Raw genomic sequence first — 17,168 nt, 5'->3', positions numbered from 1 at the left:
ACCAGTTATGGCCTCTTGGTAGGTCACAGGCTCATCTTGATCCATGAGTAATACATCACCTTGATCTGTTATGAGATATCCATATCTTTCAGGTAGGTGACGTATCCTGCTTGACCTACGCTGGTCTTGTTCTACTTGAGCAGGTTGTTCTTCCACAACTACTTGTGTTTCCTGCTCTAATTCCTCCATAGGTGTATCAATGCTTTGCGATTCTTGAATTTCTTCAAGCTCTACTTTCCTCCCACTGGTTCCTTTGGAAATAAATTCCTTTTCTAGGAAAACTCCAGTTCGAGCGACAAACACTTTGCCCTCAGAAGGATTGTAGAAGTAATATCCTCTTGTTTCTTTAGGATACCCCACAAATAAGCATTGGTCAGATTTGGGCTCAAGCTTAGTTGAAATTTGTCGTTTCACATAAACTTCGCAACCCCAAATCTTCATGTAAGACATATGTGGTCTCTTACCACTCCATATCTCATATGGTGTTTTATCAACCTTTTTGGATGGAACACGGTTAAGTGTGTAAGCTGCTGTCAATAGCGCATGTCCCCAAAAGGAGTTTGGAAGATCGGCGTGACTCATCATGGATCGGACCATGTCCAACAGGGTTCGATTTCTTCTCTCAGATACACCATTCCATTGGGGTGTTCCAGGAGGAGTAAGTTGGGATAGTATCCCACACTCTTTTAGATGGTCATCAAACTCTAGGCTTAAATACTCACCACCTCGATCTGATCGAAGAGTTTTAATATTCTTACCTAGTTGGTTTTGTACTTCATTCTTGAATTCCTTGAACTTTTCAAAGGACTCTGATTTGTGTTTCATTAAATACACATAACCATATCTACTGAAATCATCAGTAAATGTGATGAAGTATTGAAAACCTCCTCTGGCTGGTATGTTCAGTGGTCCGCATACATCAGTATGTATGAGGGCCAAAAGATCATTAGCCCTTTCACCTTTTCCTGTGAATGGGGACTTTGTCATCTTTCCAATTAAACAAGATCTGCATGTCTCATATGATTCATAATCAAAAGAGTCCAAGAGTCCATCTTTATGGAGTTTGGAAATGCGTTTCTCATTTATGTGGCCTAACCGACAATGCCAAAGGTAAGTTGGATTTAACTCATTTGGTTTCATCCTTTTAGTATTAATGTTATAAATAGGCATTTCAAGATCAAGGACATATAGTCCATTGTTCATTTGTGCAGTAGCATAGAATATATCATTCAAATAAATTGAGCAACAATTGTTCTTTATTATAAATGAAAAACCAAACTTGTCCAAACAAGAAACGGAAATAATATTCCTGCTAATTGCAGGTACATAATAACAGTTCTCTAACTGAATTATTAAACCACTAGGTAAAGTCAATCCATAAGTTCCTACGGCTAAAGCAGCAACCTTTGCTCCATTTCCAACTCGTAGGTCGACTTCACCTTTTGCCAATTTTCTACTCCTTTTTAGTCCCTGCACATTTGTACAAATGTGAGAACCACATCCAGTATCTAATACCCATGTCACAGAAGTAGATAAATTAATTTCAATAACAAAAATACCTGAAGTTGAAGTCTCTACTCCATTCTTCTTATCTTCCAGGTACTTTGGGCAGTTTCTCTTCCAGTGTCCGGTTTTACCGCAATGGAAGCAGGTGCCTGCTTTTGCTATGCCTCCACTAGGCTTCAAAGCAGCAACGGTGGGTTTGGGTTTGACAACTTCCTTGCCTTTCCCTTTATCACCCTGCTTGATGGGCCTTTTGTTCTGTCTCTTTCCATTTCCGATCATCAGAATGGACTTCCCTTTTGACTTCAGATTCTGCTCAGCCGTTCTTAACATGGCTAGCAGCTCAGGAAGCGATTTGTCCATATCATTCATATTGAAATTTAGGACAAACTGACTGAATCTATCTGGCAACGATTGCAAGATCAAGTCAGTCGCAAGTTCCTTTCCGAGGGGAAAACCCAGTCTGTCAAGGTTTTCCACATACCCAATCATCTTGAGTACATGGGGACCTACAGAGGCTCCCTCAGCTAACTTGCCTTGAAAAAGGGCTTTTGAAATTTCAAACCTCTCATGCCTTGCTTGCTCTTGATAGAGCAGCTTCAGGTGTTCGATCATATCGAATGCCGACATGTTCTCATGTTGCTTTTGCAATTCTGAGTTCATGGTAGCTAGCATGAGACAGGCAGTTTCATTGGCATCATCGACATGCTTCTTATAAGCATCTCTTTCTGCCTTAGGTGCAGAACTAGGAGGTTCCTCTTCAGGAACAGGTGTCTCCAAGACATACAGCTTTTTATCATGTTTGAGGACAATCCTCAGGTTTCGGTGCCAATCCAGAAAATTTGTCCCAGACAATTTTTCCTTGTCAAGGATCGATCGCAAAATGTTGTTAGAGGTGTTTGTTGTCATGGTAATCTACATAAGAAATAATGAAAATATAAGTATCATTGACATATTTAATTAGGCCTTTAATTAAACATGCTCCCACTATTTTACTCAAAACAAATGACCCTCATCATCTGATTCGGAAAATCCCGTTGGAAGATTTTCTAGTGGGTCGAGATCCATATTTCACTTCGTTCTAAGTCCGCGTAGGCGGATTACACAAAACTAGGTTATTTAGGTAGGAACTCCTTCCAATTGTATCTCATACAACTCTCGAAAATTTCAATTGGGTGAATAACTCCTTATTTTAATCCATCATATGGATTATTCCCAACTCTTGCTTCTAAACATATATAATCTTATTATAATTTGTTTAGTTAAGTTTGACCCATTGTTTTAACAGTTGGATATTACAATTATCCCATCGCACCTTACTAATATATAGATCATGCACCTCGCGTAGGCGAAACCTACAATTTCAATTACTAGTCTTGATGAGTGTTAAAACTTGGAAAGCTTAAAACTTAATATTTAGTTTTGAGGGAATTGCAATTTTACTGATCTCACCGGCTTGTTTATCATATAAACCGTCTCTCACATGCATCAACATACATACACATGCATCAACATACATATAAACAAAATGAAACAGTTATGGCCCCTAGCGCAATTGTTCTCCCAAGCCAATGAGAGAACCTAAGCTAACCTATAACGATCTAAGCTTCTCCAAGCAAGATCTTCAAGGTTGTCTTCCTTTGGCACTGACTTCTTTGCTTTCTTCATATCATTACATTACATGAAAGAAACTCGTTTTACATACGAGGGAGTGAGATGAGAAAAGAAGTTACATTTGGGAGATTAAGAGAGAGGCACGACACGCAGGTCGTATTTTAAAATCCAAAATAAAACAAAGGAAAACTAAGGCCATAACCGATCACCACAATAATAAAAATTTATTATTATTATTAATTCCTTTAATTAATCAAATTAAATTTCGACAACCGATCACACTACGCAGAGTTAGCCGGGGGTCCGCTGCCCGGACAGCGGGAACGGGTGTTCCGCTGCCCGGTCAGCGAGCGGACAGGGGTCAAGGGGGCAGCGCCCCTTGCGGGGTCTAAGGGGCAGCGCCCCGCTCGAAAATTTTAATGAACAATTCATTTAAAATTGACGTCGTTTTTCGTATCAACACTTGATACTTCAAAGCACTTTTTCTAGCCGAACCGGTGAATTTTTCCTTGCGTTAACCGGTTAACCATATGCGTTAACCGGTTAACACTGTTTGAAAACATTTAGAAAACTCTTTTCTGCCTTGCGTTAACCGGTTAACCAAATGCGTTAACCGGTTAACACTGTTTGAAAATCCCAAAAATTTTATTTCGCATTCCGTTAACCGGTTAACCATATGCGTTAACCGGTTAACACTGTTCCAAAAATTAAAAAAATTATTTCGTATTACGTTAACCGGTTAACCATACGCGTTAACCGGTTAACACTGTTCGGAAAAGTGTTTAGGACGCACAACTCTTGTGCAATCAAACCCCAATCGCATAACTCTCTAACAACACAACCCTTGTGTCGTCACTAACCCTGATGCACCAATTTCAGACCGTCAAATACGTCTCGATTGTTAATTCAGTATGATTGATCAACACGTCATTGCTTCACCATACTAATGTCGGATCAAGAAGCAAACGACCATTGATCGCTCAAAGGAAAACAATCATCGAGGTTTTTGAATGAATGAAACAAGAACACTATATCATATATAATGTATTTTGCATCAGGGTTACATATATCACATATATGTAACTTGATCGATCTCAATTTAACCTTTGATTCATTCTGTTTTAATCATATTATTACAGAACAAAAACAGTTATCAGATTCATGGTTTCGTAAGTGGCTCTGATACCACTGAAGGAGAATTGCCATCCAAGGCGCAGCGGAATATAAAAATTTCTCCTTTAATGATCCTTACGAATGAGCATGATCAGTGATAGAATCGTTACCTCTTGTGGAGATTCAAACCTTTGGTGCAGATCTCTGACAATGATCAACCTTTGATACAGATCCACGGGGCGATCACGAACGTTGAACGATGACAACGTCTCTACTCAGTCCACACGAACGGATTCCTTCAATCGCAGTGCTAGCTGTTTGTGAGTGAAGGCTTTGAGTGAGAGAGAGAGATACGAAATTCCAACTCTTCAGTTGTGTTGTCTGGAGTGTGAATGCTTCTACCCAAGGGGTTCTATTTATAGAACCACTTGTGTGGGCTTCAAGCCAAAAAGCCCACTTAAGTGCATTTTGGCCCATATCTCAGAATATGCCAAAATCACTTAAGTATTTGGTACTTTACCATATTTCGTATTCTTCTTAAGTACACCGTACCTTACGATGTTCCTTAATTATTCTATCTCTCATCAATCCGTCCTTTGTGTGTGACCCTATAGGTTTTCGCGGCGTTGGCAATTATATTAAATCATGCATTTAACATAATAAACAGTGAGCGGTATCTAGCAACACATCACTGCTACCCAAGTCACGAAAATGTCATGTGATCTGACAAAACCTCCTGTGATAATAATTATGTGTATAATTACCCCTTTGCCCTTATGTCTATATTGAACACAAGGTATAGACCATGTCACCCTTGTCCAGTTCAATATTGGGCCCATAGACATTTATCCTGTTAAGCAGGATTGGCAAATTCCATCTAGGACACTCATGTCCCTCAGCATGCTTCGTGGAGTACCTATCAACTGCCTTTATGGTTATCCAGTTACGGACAACGTTGGATCAGCAATAAAGCACTCGACTCTACATCTAGGATCCATAGTGGTTTCAGGTCGAAGAGTGGTATACACTATTATCACCATGAGAATAACTTATGACACTTTGCATAACTTTCTATATAGTATTCTCATAGCGGGTCAATCCAGTATGAATATTACTCTTAATATTCATACCTATGTTTAAGACTTGATAACTCTTTATCCATGATCCATGAGACGTGATCATCAGTCTACAAACATAATAGTCTCCATGCTTTAATGTTATCCCATTTCATAATAAAGCTTGACTACGGACATTTTAAGAATAGTGTCCTTATGTTTAATGTGATCTCATGATTAAGTCATACTTGATACATTAAATGGACTATCTATTCCAGGGACTTTATTAAACAAACATAATAAAGAAAAATGTCTTTTTATTATTAATAAATAATTCGATACAAGTACCAAAAGTATTGGCCTCTAGGGCTTACACCAACACTACCTACTACAATAATTACTTCAAACAACTGTTATGATATCCTTTAATGCAACATATTTAACAACATTTGTACTAAACAACCATTGTGATATATAGACCTAACTTTATTATAAATTATATGGAATGCTTATTTCGCCAATGCTCACTAAACATATAAACTTTCAATCTGCACTAAAACATTATAATATAATAAGTTAAGTTATGTTAGAAAAACATGTTCACGTTCAATGCTAGACAAGAGTTCTTCAACACCTTATCCATATTTTGTTCTTTGACAGAAAGAACTTGGTTTAATGATCCTAGTTCTTTAACCTCTCATGCCTTCACCTCTAGGTCTTTTTGCAAAATATTATCTATTTTGCAAACAATCATAGAGGTGGAGAGAGAGGCGGTTGAAAACCTAAAATCATTAAACCAAGTTCTAACGGTCAAAGAACAACATGAAGTTAACAACGTGAAGAATTATTGTCAATAATTGAACGTGTACTTATTATCTAATACAACTTTATTTATCATATCATAATTTGCTATTGCAATTTGGAAAATTATATATTCGGTAAAGGGATTGGAGAAACATTCAAACCACATAATATATAATAAAATAATCTTTTAAGCAAACATTAACAACAACATTCATCAACAATAAACAACAAACAACAAATACAACATATCATGTCATTGAATGCTTCGGAAACGTATCATACATATTCCATAATGGCGTGTCCACAACAAAATAAAGATAAAGCTAAAGTTAGAGCAACAAACTTAACATAACTATCTACAAGTTTGCAACAATAAATTTAGCTTCATTCTCTTTATTGAAACAAGCATGCTTACCTACAAGTCAAAACAAGAAGAAAATCCATACATCATAAAACAAGCTATTGAAATAGATTTTGAAAATATATATATATATATATATATATATATATATATATATATATATATATATATATATATATATATATATATATATATATATATATATATATATATATATATATATATATATATATATATATATATATATATATATATAAACAAAACCCGTAAATATCCATTGGTTAAGATTTAAGATTATAGTTTCGTTTGGGGGTTTCCATACGAGAGAGACGAGTGACAAAGTTGTTAGGGTTTCATTTGGAGAGAGACGAGTGAAATAGTTGTCAGGGTTTTGTTTTGAGAGAGACGATTGTTATGTACTGAAACGAGAGATAATTTTGTTTATATATAAATAAGTATCACCTTTTATCAAGATTGGTAATAAAAAACCGTGGTGATATACATTGTCAATCACATTTTTATCACGATAAATGACTAATTATTGGTGTTGGGATTTAGCCATTTCACTCAGTGTACCTTTCACTACGGTTGCTTCATTTGACCGTTGTGACATGTCCTTTAGTAAATACCAAAAAAAAGTGTCCATAAATAATCTATTACCACGGATAACACTATGACCATTGTAAAATTGGTGTTACGAAAAAGCTATTTTGTAGTAGTGATTAGGCGATGAGCTTCATCCATAATTGATTAGATACATGTTTTAATCAATTAGACATTAAGACTTTGCTTTCCTAATTAGGCAAAATGTTTCCTAATAGACTATGTAAAGGTTATAAGCAATTTTTCAATATATTTTAAAATATACAAAGACTTATAAATACTTTTTCGAATAGATTCCCATTAGGTTCTAAATTGCATTTGTGAACATATTTTGTCATGTCAAAATCATTACAGGTTCTTATTTGTATTTGTGAACAATTTAATGCCAAATTCATTTCGCAAATAAATAGTTATAAACATCCATTTCAATAATATCAATGACATTTCAAAAACTAATTCATTACACAATATGAATTTACTACACATTAAAATCACAGAAAATAACTCATAAATATTATATTACTTCAATACATATGTTATAACTAATGCAAACACAAGTAACAATATAAATAATACCAATGAAAATCCTATAAAATAACCCATAAATTTATTATTCATCTTCAAAAATTATTCCCTTTTCTTTGTGTTGCTCATTATCTCCATAAGCTCATCATTTATGTCTTTCAACTACCTAATCACCTCCTTTGCACGATTCTTCATTTCTCCACCAAACCTTTCAAAATAATTACAACTTTTTTCCCTTATCACCTTAAAAAGACCACAACCATAAAAACTTCTTACATGATTCTCATAGGTCCATGATTTCATCAATGGTGACTCAATGTCACACCAATATCTACTGTTTCTTATTCTTAAATCGAACTGATTAGTTGAAGCAAATGAAAACCTTGAATCAAACATAAGGAGCTTATGCCAGAGAAGGAGTATTCACAAATATGAGAAGAAAAATAGAAAATAAGGAGTTTGGAGAGAGTGATTATATGAAGAGGCGAAGGCCAGAGAATGATGAAAGTATAATGGGAAAGAAGAAGTGATTGAGGTTATGGTTAATGTTTTTTCTTTCTTACAAAAACACTATTTTCATATACACAATTTATAACGACTTATTTCAATTTTAATATTATTGAGTTAAATTTATGATATTATTATATATTTAATATAATTAACATGATTCAAAATTCAAAAAAATATGACCTGTAATAAAATGACATACATTTGGCAACGACGTCACCATACCACTGCCATGTCATTAAAAGTTAGTCTCAGATATGAAGGGATACTAAAATCATAAAAATAAAATAATAAAGGGACCACATAAATTGATTTTTAAAATGGGGAAACAAAAAAAAATATAATAGGGGGCAAAGTTGTAATTAAGCATTTATTCTTTGTGGTCCTCTGGTCCATTGTATGGGTCACTGGCCTTCAGTTTTTGAATCAATTGATGGGTCATGTTCATGTTGCTTCAGGACTTGCTCATCACCTTCCAAGCTTTAAATTTGTTCATCTCATGTGCGATATTGGCATCTAATGTGTCTATTAAACTCAATGGTCCCGAATGGGCGACATAAAATGACACAAAAGTTTAATCGTTACTAGGTCTGATCAGGAAGACTTATTGTCATCCTCAAGCATCACTAGGAGTCGTCCCCTACCAAAGGTAAGGTTCTTATATATGCCCCTATGTTTATCCTTGTTTTGGGTGGACGTCTCTGGGCTCCATCACCTATGCTCTTGGAGTGACTAGTTCTTAAGAGATGCATATGCCAATTATGCTTGAAGCATGGTCACCAAGTTCAAATTCTATCTTCAAATTCTCTCTCGGGGTCCCATATACATACCTTTATTCGAGGGGCGATGTATGGTGGTTGATGTTTTCGTACCTACCTTGCATGCCTTTGATTGTAGAGGCTTGCTCGCCTCTGGGTAATCACCCTTGACTGTCTGTTATGAATAATTTATAAGTTATTTATCCCTTTTGCTTCTTTACTTTAGGGTTGACGTTTGCCTCTAATGATCCTTCTAATGTTCAGTTAATGGTGTGTTTGAAAAGGATATCAAAGACTACCTTCACGATTCTAATTGGACTAGCCATGACTTGACTTACTTTGAAATATTTGTTGGATAAGTGATTATATTTATCAAAGACGACTTCTTCAATATTTCCTTTTCCAGTCAACATGGATTGTACCTAGTCTTTTCGTCTTGCTACAGTATGTCCAAGCGAATAGGAAAAACTTGGGCATTTGACTCGCTGGGATGGGCCTAATGAGGGCATATTTGATGGTTCCCCCGCGTGAAATTACATAAGAGACGAGGATAACACTTTTTCACCCGTTTTTTTCCATTGAAGATTTTAGATTTGTTCTTTGGCGTAGGAAAGTCATCCGATCATCAAAGGCTAATGGATATCTGCCATTGTCTGAATTCAGGTATATATACGAAGAATTAATTGTTCGATCAAGTTGTATTGGAAGTCGTTATGGGAATTCTGCTATTTATGATGGATCTCAAATGTACTCTACAAGCGACGACAATGAGGATAACTATGGGCGACCCTACATTTGAGGTTTCACCTGTGGAAACATGTTTTATATGGTATTCAATAAAAGTGATCAAAGCCAGAGATTGTCCTTATCAATTTGGTTTTGATGATGACAACTTGACGATGACAACTTAAAGGGATTTTGTAGAAGAATTTTGATACAACCTTAATGCAACCTTTGTGTCAAGCAAATATGACAAAGCGATTAAAGATGCAAGCTGACAAGTTAGGATTTAATCCTCTGATGATGACACACAACTGAAATAAATCTCAAGCCTTATCTCCAAGAAGATCCAAGCAAGTGTCCACATGATTGCCTTAATTGATACGTCTTAAAGATTGAGCTAAGTAAAAAAGGAGTAAAGAAAGGCTCTATGTTGGCAATTTTCCTTTGATGATGCGATATGACGAGCTTTCACACTTCCCCTATCGGCTTGATAATAGTTCTACCATTCGTCTACATGTTCGACGCGCTCATCAGGATCTCTAGTTTGGTTATAACTCTGAAGCTTCAAAGGCTTCTCTAGTGAATTATGAATTTTTTTCCAAGATTTGAGCGGGAAGGGGTTTTTCTTCCAGTGGTTGGACGAGAGTATCTTCTTCATACCTTTCCCTCCTCCTAGGACGATAAACTTCATAAGGAGTGTGGTTACCCCTCCCTTCTTTAGGATCAGGGGAAGGAGTATGCAACCTCTATCATTTGCGACTTGGAGACTTATGAACCTCTTATAGATCCTTTCTCGTCTTAGAGATGGTGGTTTTATGTGAAGCTGCCTTTTGTATTATGTTGTTCCTCAGATTGACATTGTGTAAACTTTCTCACTACACAATAGAACTTTTTCGAAAACACTACAACTAAAAATATGTGAGATATTTGAAATTTTGTTAGAGAAAGAAAGTGAGGAGTGAGATAGTGAACTCACATTTATGGATGTGAAAATGAGAAAAGAAGAAACTCTATTTATAGGCTAGAGCTAAGCACAAAAAAGGAATATTTCTCGGGCCAACGCTAATGAGTAAATGGATTCGCACTTTATTCTAATCGATTGGATGACTTAAAAATAATCTATTAAAAAGTTAAAAAGGAAAGAAATGGTCCAGAAATATTGGCATTCATTAAGACACTATCCCAAATGATTAAGGACAACTTTTGCACTAACCCAATCAATTAGGTATAAGTGTCAATCTATTGAACAATACAACTTTTGCCAAAATCATTGAGACCGTTCCTAATTCAACTAGCACACCTCTAAAATATTTCCAGGGATATTTTCTTAATAAATAGAGGCTTAAAAACTTGTTTTAGTGTGTGTGTGATTTTTAGTTGTATAACGTTACGGAAAAGTTCTTTGTGTTTTTACTAAAAACGGTTCATTTATATATATATATATATATATATATATATATATATATATATATATATATATATATATATATATATATATTGATTTGTAAAGTAACATCCATAGAAAATAAATGTTAGGGAAAGAGATTATGATCCAAAAAGCCAAACTATATTGTCCACTCAATCAATTTGTACACGAAATTGATTCTAGCGAGTAAGTGCACCTACCCATGCACACACCACAAAAAAACCAACCTAAAATAAAACAAAAACAAAAACATAAACTTGTGAAATTACAAACAAGATGCTTAGGAGCAGCACTATAGCAGTTACAACTAGTGTTGGTGTTTCTCACACTCAAAGATTATGCTCACATTCACTTCCCATAAACTATAGATCATCTTTCTCTCCTCGTAACCCTTTACTCTCGAACTCGGCGTTTCTCAAATGGAAAAGAAACATTGCTAGTTCCAATAACAATCGATTCAGAATGGCAACGAAAGCATTGGCCCAACCGCTTCAGAATGCCGACGAGCTCATTGACTCCGTTGAGACTTTTATTTTCGACTGTGACGGTATGTTATGATATCTGTTATTGGATCTGAAAGGAGAAAAATATATGGTGATTTTAGTTTTTGATAGGACTGTAACAAAATGTTAGTAAATTGGTGGTTAATTATGCTGGTTTTCATAGTTCTATATTGATGTGATGCTACCTTTCCTTCTTTGCAACTTATTTTGCAGGAGTCATATGGAAAGGTGACAGCTTAATAGAAGGAGTGCCTGAAACGCTGGACATGCTTCGGGCAAAGGTATGAATATGAGCTAGACCTTTACCGGCATGTGTGTATGTTAACTATTGTATTCAATATTTTTTAGCTCAAGCTCTGAGATTGGATCTCTTGACAAACTTGTTTAGGGAAAAAGATTGGTTTTTGTCACCAACAACTCAACTAAGTCTAGGAAACAATATGGAAAGAAGTTTGAAACACTTGGCCTGAATGTCAACGAGGTTAGTTCACTTTTCTTGCTTTTTCCTTCCTCTGTTGGCTCAGAATTTGTTTTTTCAATACTCATAACTTCAAAATATTTAACTACTCAGTTATTTTAGGAGGAGATTTTTGCATCGTCTTTTGCAGTTCCTGCGTATTTGAAATCCATTGATTTCCCAAAAGATAAAAAGGTAACATATATTATCTTTTCATTTATAGTATGATTGAAATAAATATTTAGTACTCCTATTTACTCACCAAGCTAGGAGTTCTTTTAACCTAAGGTGAATCACTGGTTAGGACAATCCTCCTGGTGAACTGACCGTGCCCCAAACCAACACAGATGAGCAAGTAGAGTATACTAGTGCGCTTGAGAGAATCATGTCAAAGAAACTCGAAAAATTAGAACACTATAGGGTCCAAAAATTAGAACCTTGTTTTTAAAGCCAACCGAGGGATAAATGAAGTTAACACCATTTATTTGTAAATTCTCTTATAATAATGGTGATGCTAAACTTGATGGTTACATTGTTTATGTTAAGCATTTACTGCTTGAGAAATAATATTGAACGCTATCATCTTATTTCTGTTATGGTATGGTTGAATACAAGATCTTGTACAAACCACTGTGTGAAGTTAGTACAGTACTGATCCATTAACACGATTTAGGTTTATGTCATTGGAGAAGATGGCATCTTGAAAGAGCTTGAGCTTGCTGGATATAAGTATGTTGGTGGTCCGGTAAGTATTGAGCTTGAATATGTAAAAGCTTTACTGCCTGTTCTTTTGCATGTTTTGAAATTTGATCACTTGGTAATGTGCAATACCATTTCATCATTATTTTAATCAGTTTTACGAATAAGCATATACTCCGATTTTCAATGATAATGCATGGCATATAACAATCTCACAATCTGATGCATGAGCAGATAAATTTCAGGTTAAGAGAAGCAAGGTTACTTTTAAGTCATATGGGACTAGTGTGCAATAAGATTTATATAAAATTTTGTTTTTTTTACGGAAAAGAGAAATCTAATAACTAGTATAATCCTATTATGATGATGAAATGTAGAGAAGATTTATCCAGAGAGTTCCACTTTGGTTTATATCATGATATGCAATAATGATATGGATTGTTAAATTTAGTATTTGACCCCTCTAGGGACTGAGTGTATATTAGATGATGATAAAGTGAAGAGTTTTGTAACCACTGTTTAAAAATCAACGGTTTTAAATTTACCCTTTACCCTACTTTCAAACATTTCTTAATCTCTTTAGTAAAGAAGGCCTAATCGCAATGAGTTTTTGATACACTGATTTGAAGTTTGAACATATTGCAATGGAATTATTCTCATGTTTGATTCTCTTTCCTCTTATTTGTGCATGATATTCTTTCAGGAAGATGGTGGGAAAAAGATCGAGCTTAAGCCAGGGTTCTTGATGGAGCATGATGAAGATGTATGTACTTCTCGCCTTTTTTGATAATTAGCAACATTTAATAATATTTCTAGTTCCTGTTATAAGGGTTTGTTTTTTATTAGGTTGGAGCAGTTGTTGTGGGGTTTGATCGCTATTTCAACTACTATAAAATCCAGTAAGATTTCAAACACCAACACGAAAACATTACAATTACATATTGCGTGATGCACTCAATTTAGAGACAAACTCAATTCTGAAAACTAAGAATTCTCGTTGGCATAGATACTTTTTTCATGACTTTTCTCCATATATTGATGACTTTTTCCTTCGAAATGACAGGTATGGAACTCTATGTATACGTGAAAACCCTGGATGTCTTTTTATTGCTACAAATAGAGATGCTGTTACTCATCTCACAGATGCTCAAGAATGGGCAGGTTTGTTCTTACTCCCTCCTTCTCGCTATCATTGATTCTATTTCATGACATTATATGCGTAATAATAATCAAGTGACTTTTCAAAATTCTTCTGATCATTCTGCAATTAGAGTTTGATTACATAAAGAGACAAGCAAGTTAGCTGTTTCTATAGCAGATATATTTCAAACATATACTGGTTTAATCAATACAATCATTACAGAGGCAGTATGATATTCTTAAGAAATTTGGATCTGGTAGTTGAATCTGCTACAATACGTGTTTAAATTTCAGGTGGGGGCTCTATGGTTGGTGCTCTCGTTGGATCCACTCAACGCGAACCACTAGTTGTTGGAAAACCCTCAACTTTCATGATGGACTACGTAGCAAACAAGTATACTTCTATTACCTTGTTTTATATTCTTCATGCATGATACTGATAATTATCGATGGCATTATTTGATGTAAATGGATGCTAATCGTGATTCGTGACATACATAGTTAATCTTATTTTCTGTACTAATTGTTCTAAAACTAGGAGAAACACCTAAACAATTTTCTCATCTACTATGAAATGCATGATTGTAGAGTAGTTTTCAATTGCATTCGAACATTTATTACACAAGTTTGCTTACAGAATAATTTTCTTTTAACTGTGTTGTAATTTATTGAACAGATTTGGCATTTCAAAGTCACAAATATGCATGGTTGGGGACAGATTAGACACCGACATATTATTTGGACAAAATGGCGGCTGCAAAACTCTTCTTGTCCTCTCAGGAGTCACCACAACAGCTATGCTTCAGAGTCCAAACAACTCCATACAACCAGACTTCTATACCAACAAAATTTCAGATTTTCTTTCCCTAAAAGCTACAGCTGTATGATTACTATTACATATTAGAGGACACAAATATGTATGATGACTATTACACAATAGTTACAATGATTACAATTTATTAATAAAAATGATGAACAAAACTTCTGTTTTATGAGGTTTCATCATTCTGTTCTAGCCCCAAATTAGTCATCATTACATATTTTCGAGTTCTTGAACATGTAAATTTCAGTTAAGTCCGAATACCAAACTTCTGTTCTAATAGATTTTTGGGGGATTGTGATCCCTGATACCATACTTGAACATGTAATAAAAATGATAATAATAACTAGAAAAATAAATAGAACAAAATTGGCAAATTAGCACTGAATTCTCATTACCAATAGCAACAAACCAAGTACATTATAGGTGATATAGAAATAGTAATTACAATACAAAACGGACACCCATTTTGAAATGCAACATCTATCACAAAAGAAAAAAGAAAGTAATCCCCAAATGAATCAAAAAATATACTACTAAACAGAGAATTTCTGTAACACACACAAGTGTAGTTTCTTCTTTTGTCCCCCCCAAAAACAACTCAACCATTCTTTCAAATCACTCTTGAAACTCAAACCTGGAAAGGCCATGGCCAATCCTTCAAATCCTCATCTTGTTGAACCTTGGCACTTCCTAAAACAATAGCCCTAGAATTATTACCCCCTTCCACAGAAGCATAATACTTCAAGAAAAACGCCAGAGTCAAAACAACCCACTCCAAGAAAAAGATCAAAATAGCAAGTCCACCAGCCAGCTTCAAAATCACAGAACCATCTTCTTCTCTAACATAAGACTTCAACTGACCAAGAAAATCACCCGTCCTCGTAAAAACAAGAACCGAAACCGAACCCTGAAAAATAGCAGTCAAAACAGTCGCCACCATATGAGCAGAATACCAACGGTTAGCACCAACAGCCGCACAGCCTGAAACAGCACCAGCAATGGTGAAGATATGTAGAACAATCAAGAAGAAGCCACAGACGGAAGGGATTAAGCGGAGTGAGAGTGTGAGGAAGATGCAGCTTGAAGCAGCACCCAATAGGACGTAGTTGCAGAAAAGGAAAAGCTTGTGGATGTTGTAGTGTCGTGGTGTTATTGTGGCTGGATGATTGTTGATTGAGAGACCCATTTGGGTTTGGAACGAAAAAACTGAAGCTTTGATGGATGAAGAAGATTTGAGATTGAGATAGAAAGTGTGAAGTGTGTTTGAATTTGGAAATGAAGATGTGTGGTATTATAGTGGTTTTTTTTAGATGAGTAGCCGAACGGTCATATTTTGTTTCAATATTTGGGTCAAATGTGACCGTTGAGATGCAACACAGCTCATTCATGTTTCATGTAACGGTTAGTTTCTAACATTTTTTTCTTTGTTTTCTTTTACTTTCTGAGTTGGCATTTTCTTTTTTTGAAAATCTTTAGTATGAAAAAAAAAACATTTTTTGTCCGAAACATGCGGTTTTTTAGAGATGACATTTTTTATTGAAAGTTGTTTCTTTTTTGGGTAGAAGATTGAAATTTGTCTAGTCGAAGAAGGAAAAAAAAACAAAAACCAAAGCTCTACATAATCAAATAAGCAGTTGTTTTTTTCTAGAGTTTTTGAATCTAGAATTTAACTTTAGAAATATTGTTTAGATAAAACTCTTCTAAAACTATTACGTCTCCCGTAGGTTTTTGCTAACCTATATGTTTTCTTTTATAAATCTTATAAATAAAAATAAAATATTAAATACAAATATGTTTGTCTTTAATGAATTAAACTCACACGAATTAATCATAACCCCTAAAAATTTTAATCAAAATATACTCGTCATTATTATAAATAATAAAAAGGTTTTAAATTTATTAAATAATTAATATATCTGATATATAATAATGATCAGATATATTATTTATTCAGTAAATTCAAAATTTAATAATGCTCGAAAGGTGTAGCATTTATAAATAGTTGTAATAGATGGACCATAAAAAATTGTTTACACTAAAAAAATACATAATGATTTTTTTTTATAAGTAAAATAATGATGAAATTCAAGTCTATTAATTAAAATTATAATTCATGTCACAGATTTGAACTCCCGCCCCCTACATCTCTGATATACATACACACCTCACAGTTACTAACTGAGTTAGCTTAAAAGAATTTTAAAATTATACTGTAGTTTGTAAGCAGGTTGAGGCAACAAAGAGAAACCACGTTCTCTAAATGTTTAGAAATTATAAACTACCTAAGTGCTTTTGGTGTATTATGTATTTACGCAGCTCTCTTTTCATTTGGTTGAAGAATCAGTTTGAGACATCAAAATGGAAATCTGGTTTTGAGAACTGTTGGTTGATTCGTGATTATGATGTCAAAAACTCGTGAACAATAAAAATTCAGTGCCATTACATGTTGAATATACATTGACTTCAACAGACAGACAAGCTTCAGTTCCATTAGATATCTTATTTCAATTGAGTTTTGGCACGAGAAGACAACCGAGTAACATATACCTAAAAA

The 17,168-nt window shown here is 34.7% G+C and overlaps 2 protein-coding genes across 2 annotated transcripts; one reads left to right on the top strand and one right to left on the bottom strand.

Annotated features, from left to right (window-relative positions):
• The first annotated feature begins 11,092 nt into the window (after nucleotides 1-11,092).
• LOC127126933 (phosphoglycolate phosphatase 1A, chloroplastic) lies at nucleotides 11,093-14,806 on the top strand. Its single transcript, XM_051056008.1, has 10 exons — nucleotides 11,093-11,539; nucleotides 11,709-11,776; nucleotides 11,884-11,976; nucleotides 12,076-12,147; nucleotides 12,626-12,697; nucleotides 13,355-13,414; nucleotides 13,498-13,550; nucleotides 13,715-13,812; nucleotides 14,086-14,185; nucleotides 14,468-14,806. The coding sequence occupies exons 1-10, from the start codon at nucleotides 11,269-11,271 to the stop codon at nucleotides 14,676-14,678; spliced, it is 1,098 nt and encodes a 365-aa protein (XP_050911965.1). The 5' UTR covers nucleotides 11,093-11,268; the 3' UTR covers nucleotides 14,679-14,806.
• A 174-nt stretch (nucleotides 14,807-14,980) lies between these two features.
• On the bottom strand, nucleotides 14,981-15,936 carry LOC127126934 (uncharacterized). Its single transcript, XM_051056009.1, has one exon. It carries the CDS (start codon nucleotides 15,798-15,800, stop codon nucleotides 15,243-15,245), a length of 558 nt encoding a protein of 185 aa, XP_050911966.1. The 5' UTR covers nucleotides 15,801-15,936; the 3' UTR covers nucleotides 14,981-15,242.
• Between the last annotated feature and the right edge of the window lie 1,232 nt (nucleotides 15,937-17,168).

The sequence above is a fragment of the Lathyrus oleraceus genome, chromosome 3 (genome assembly GCF_024323335.1).
Source record: "Lathyrus oleraceus cultivar Zhongwan6 chromosome 3, CAAS_Psat_ZW6_1.0, whole genome shotgun sequence".
Classification (NCBI taxonomy): Eukaryota; Viridiplantae; Streptophyta; class Magnoliopsida; order Fabales; family Fabaceae; genus Lathyrus; species Lathyrus oleraceus.
The sequence above is the reverse complement of the archived record's forward strand: the minus strand, read 5'-3'. Positions and strand labels throughout refer to the sequence as shown.

What these genes read in the sequence shown, in the direction of transcription:
- LOC127126933 (XM_051056008.1), top strand. Translation starts at nt 11,269, where the DNA reads ATGCTTAGGAGCAGCACTATAGCAGTTACAACTAGTGTTGGTGTTTCT. An exon ending in TGGACATGCTTCGGGCAAAG is followed by an intron (nt 11,777 to 11,883) that starts GTATGAATATGA and finishes AAACTTGTTTAG; the next exon opens with GGAAAAAGATTGGTTTTTGT. An exon ending in ATTTCCCAAAAGATAAAAAG is followed by an intron (nt 12,148 to 12,625) that starts GTAACATATATT and finishes AACACGATTTAG; the next exon opens with GTTTATGTCATTGGAGAAGA.
- LOC127126934 (XM_051056009.1), bottom strand. Translation starts at nt 15,800, where the DNA reads ATGGGTCTCTCAATCAACAATCATCCAGCCACAATAACACCACGACAC.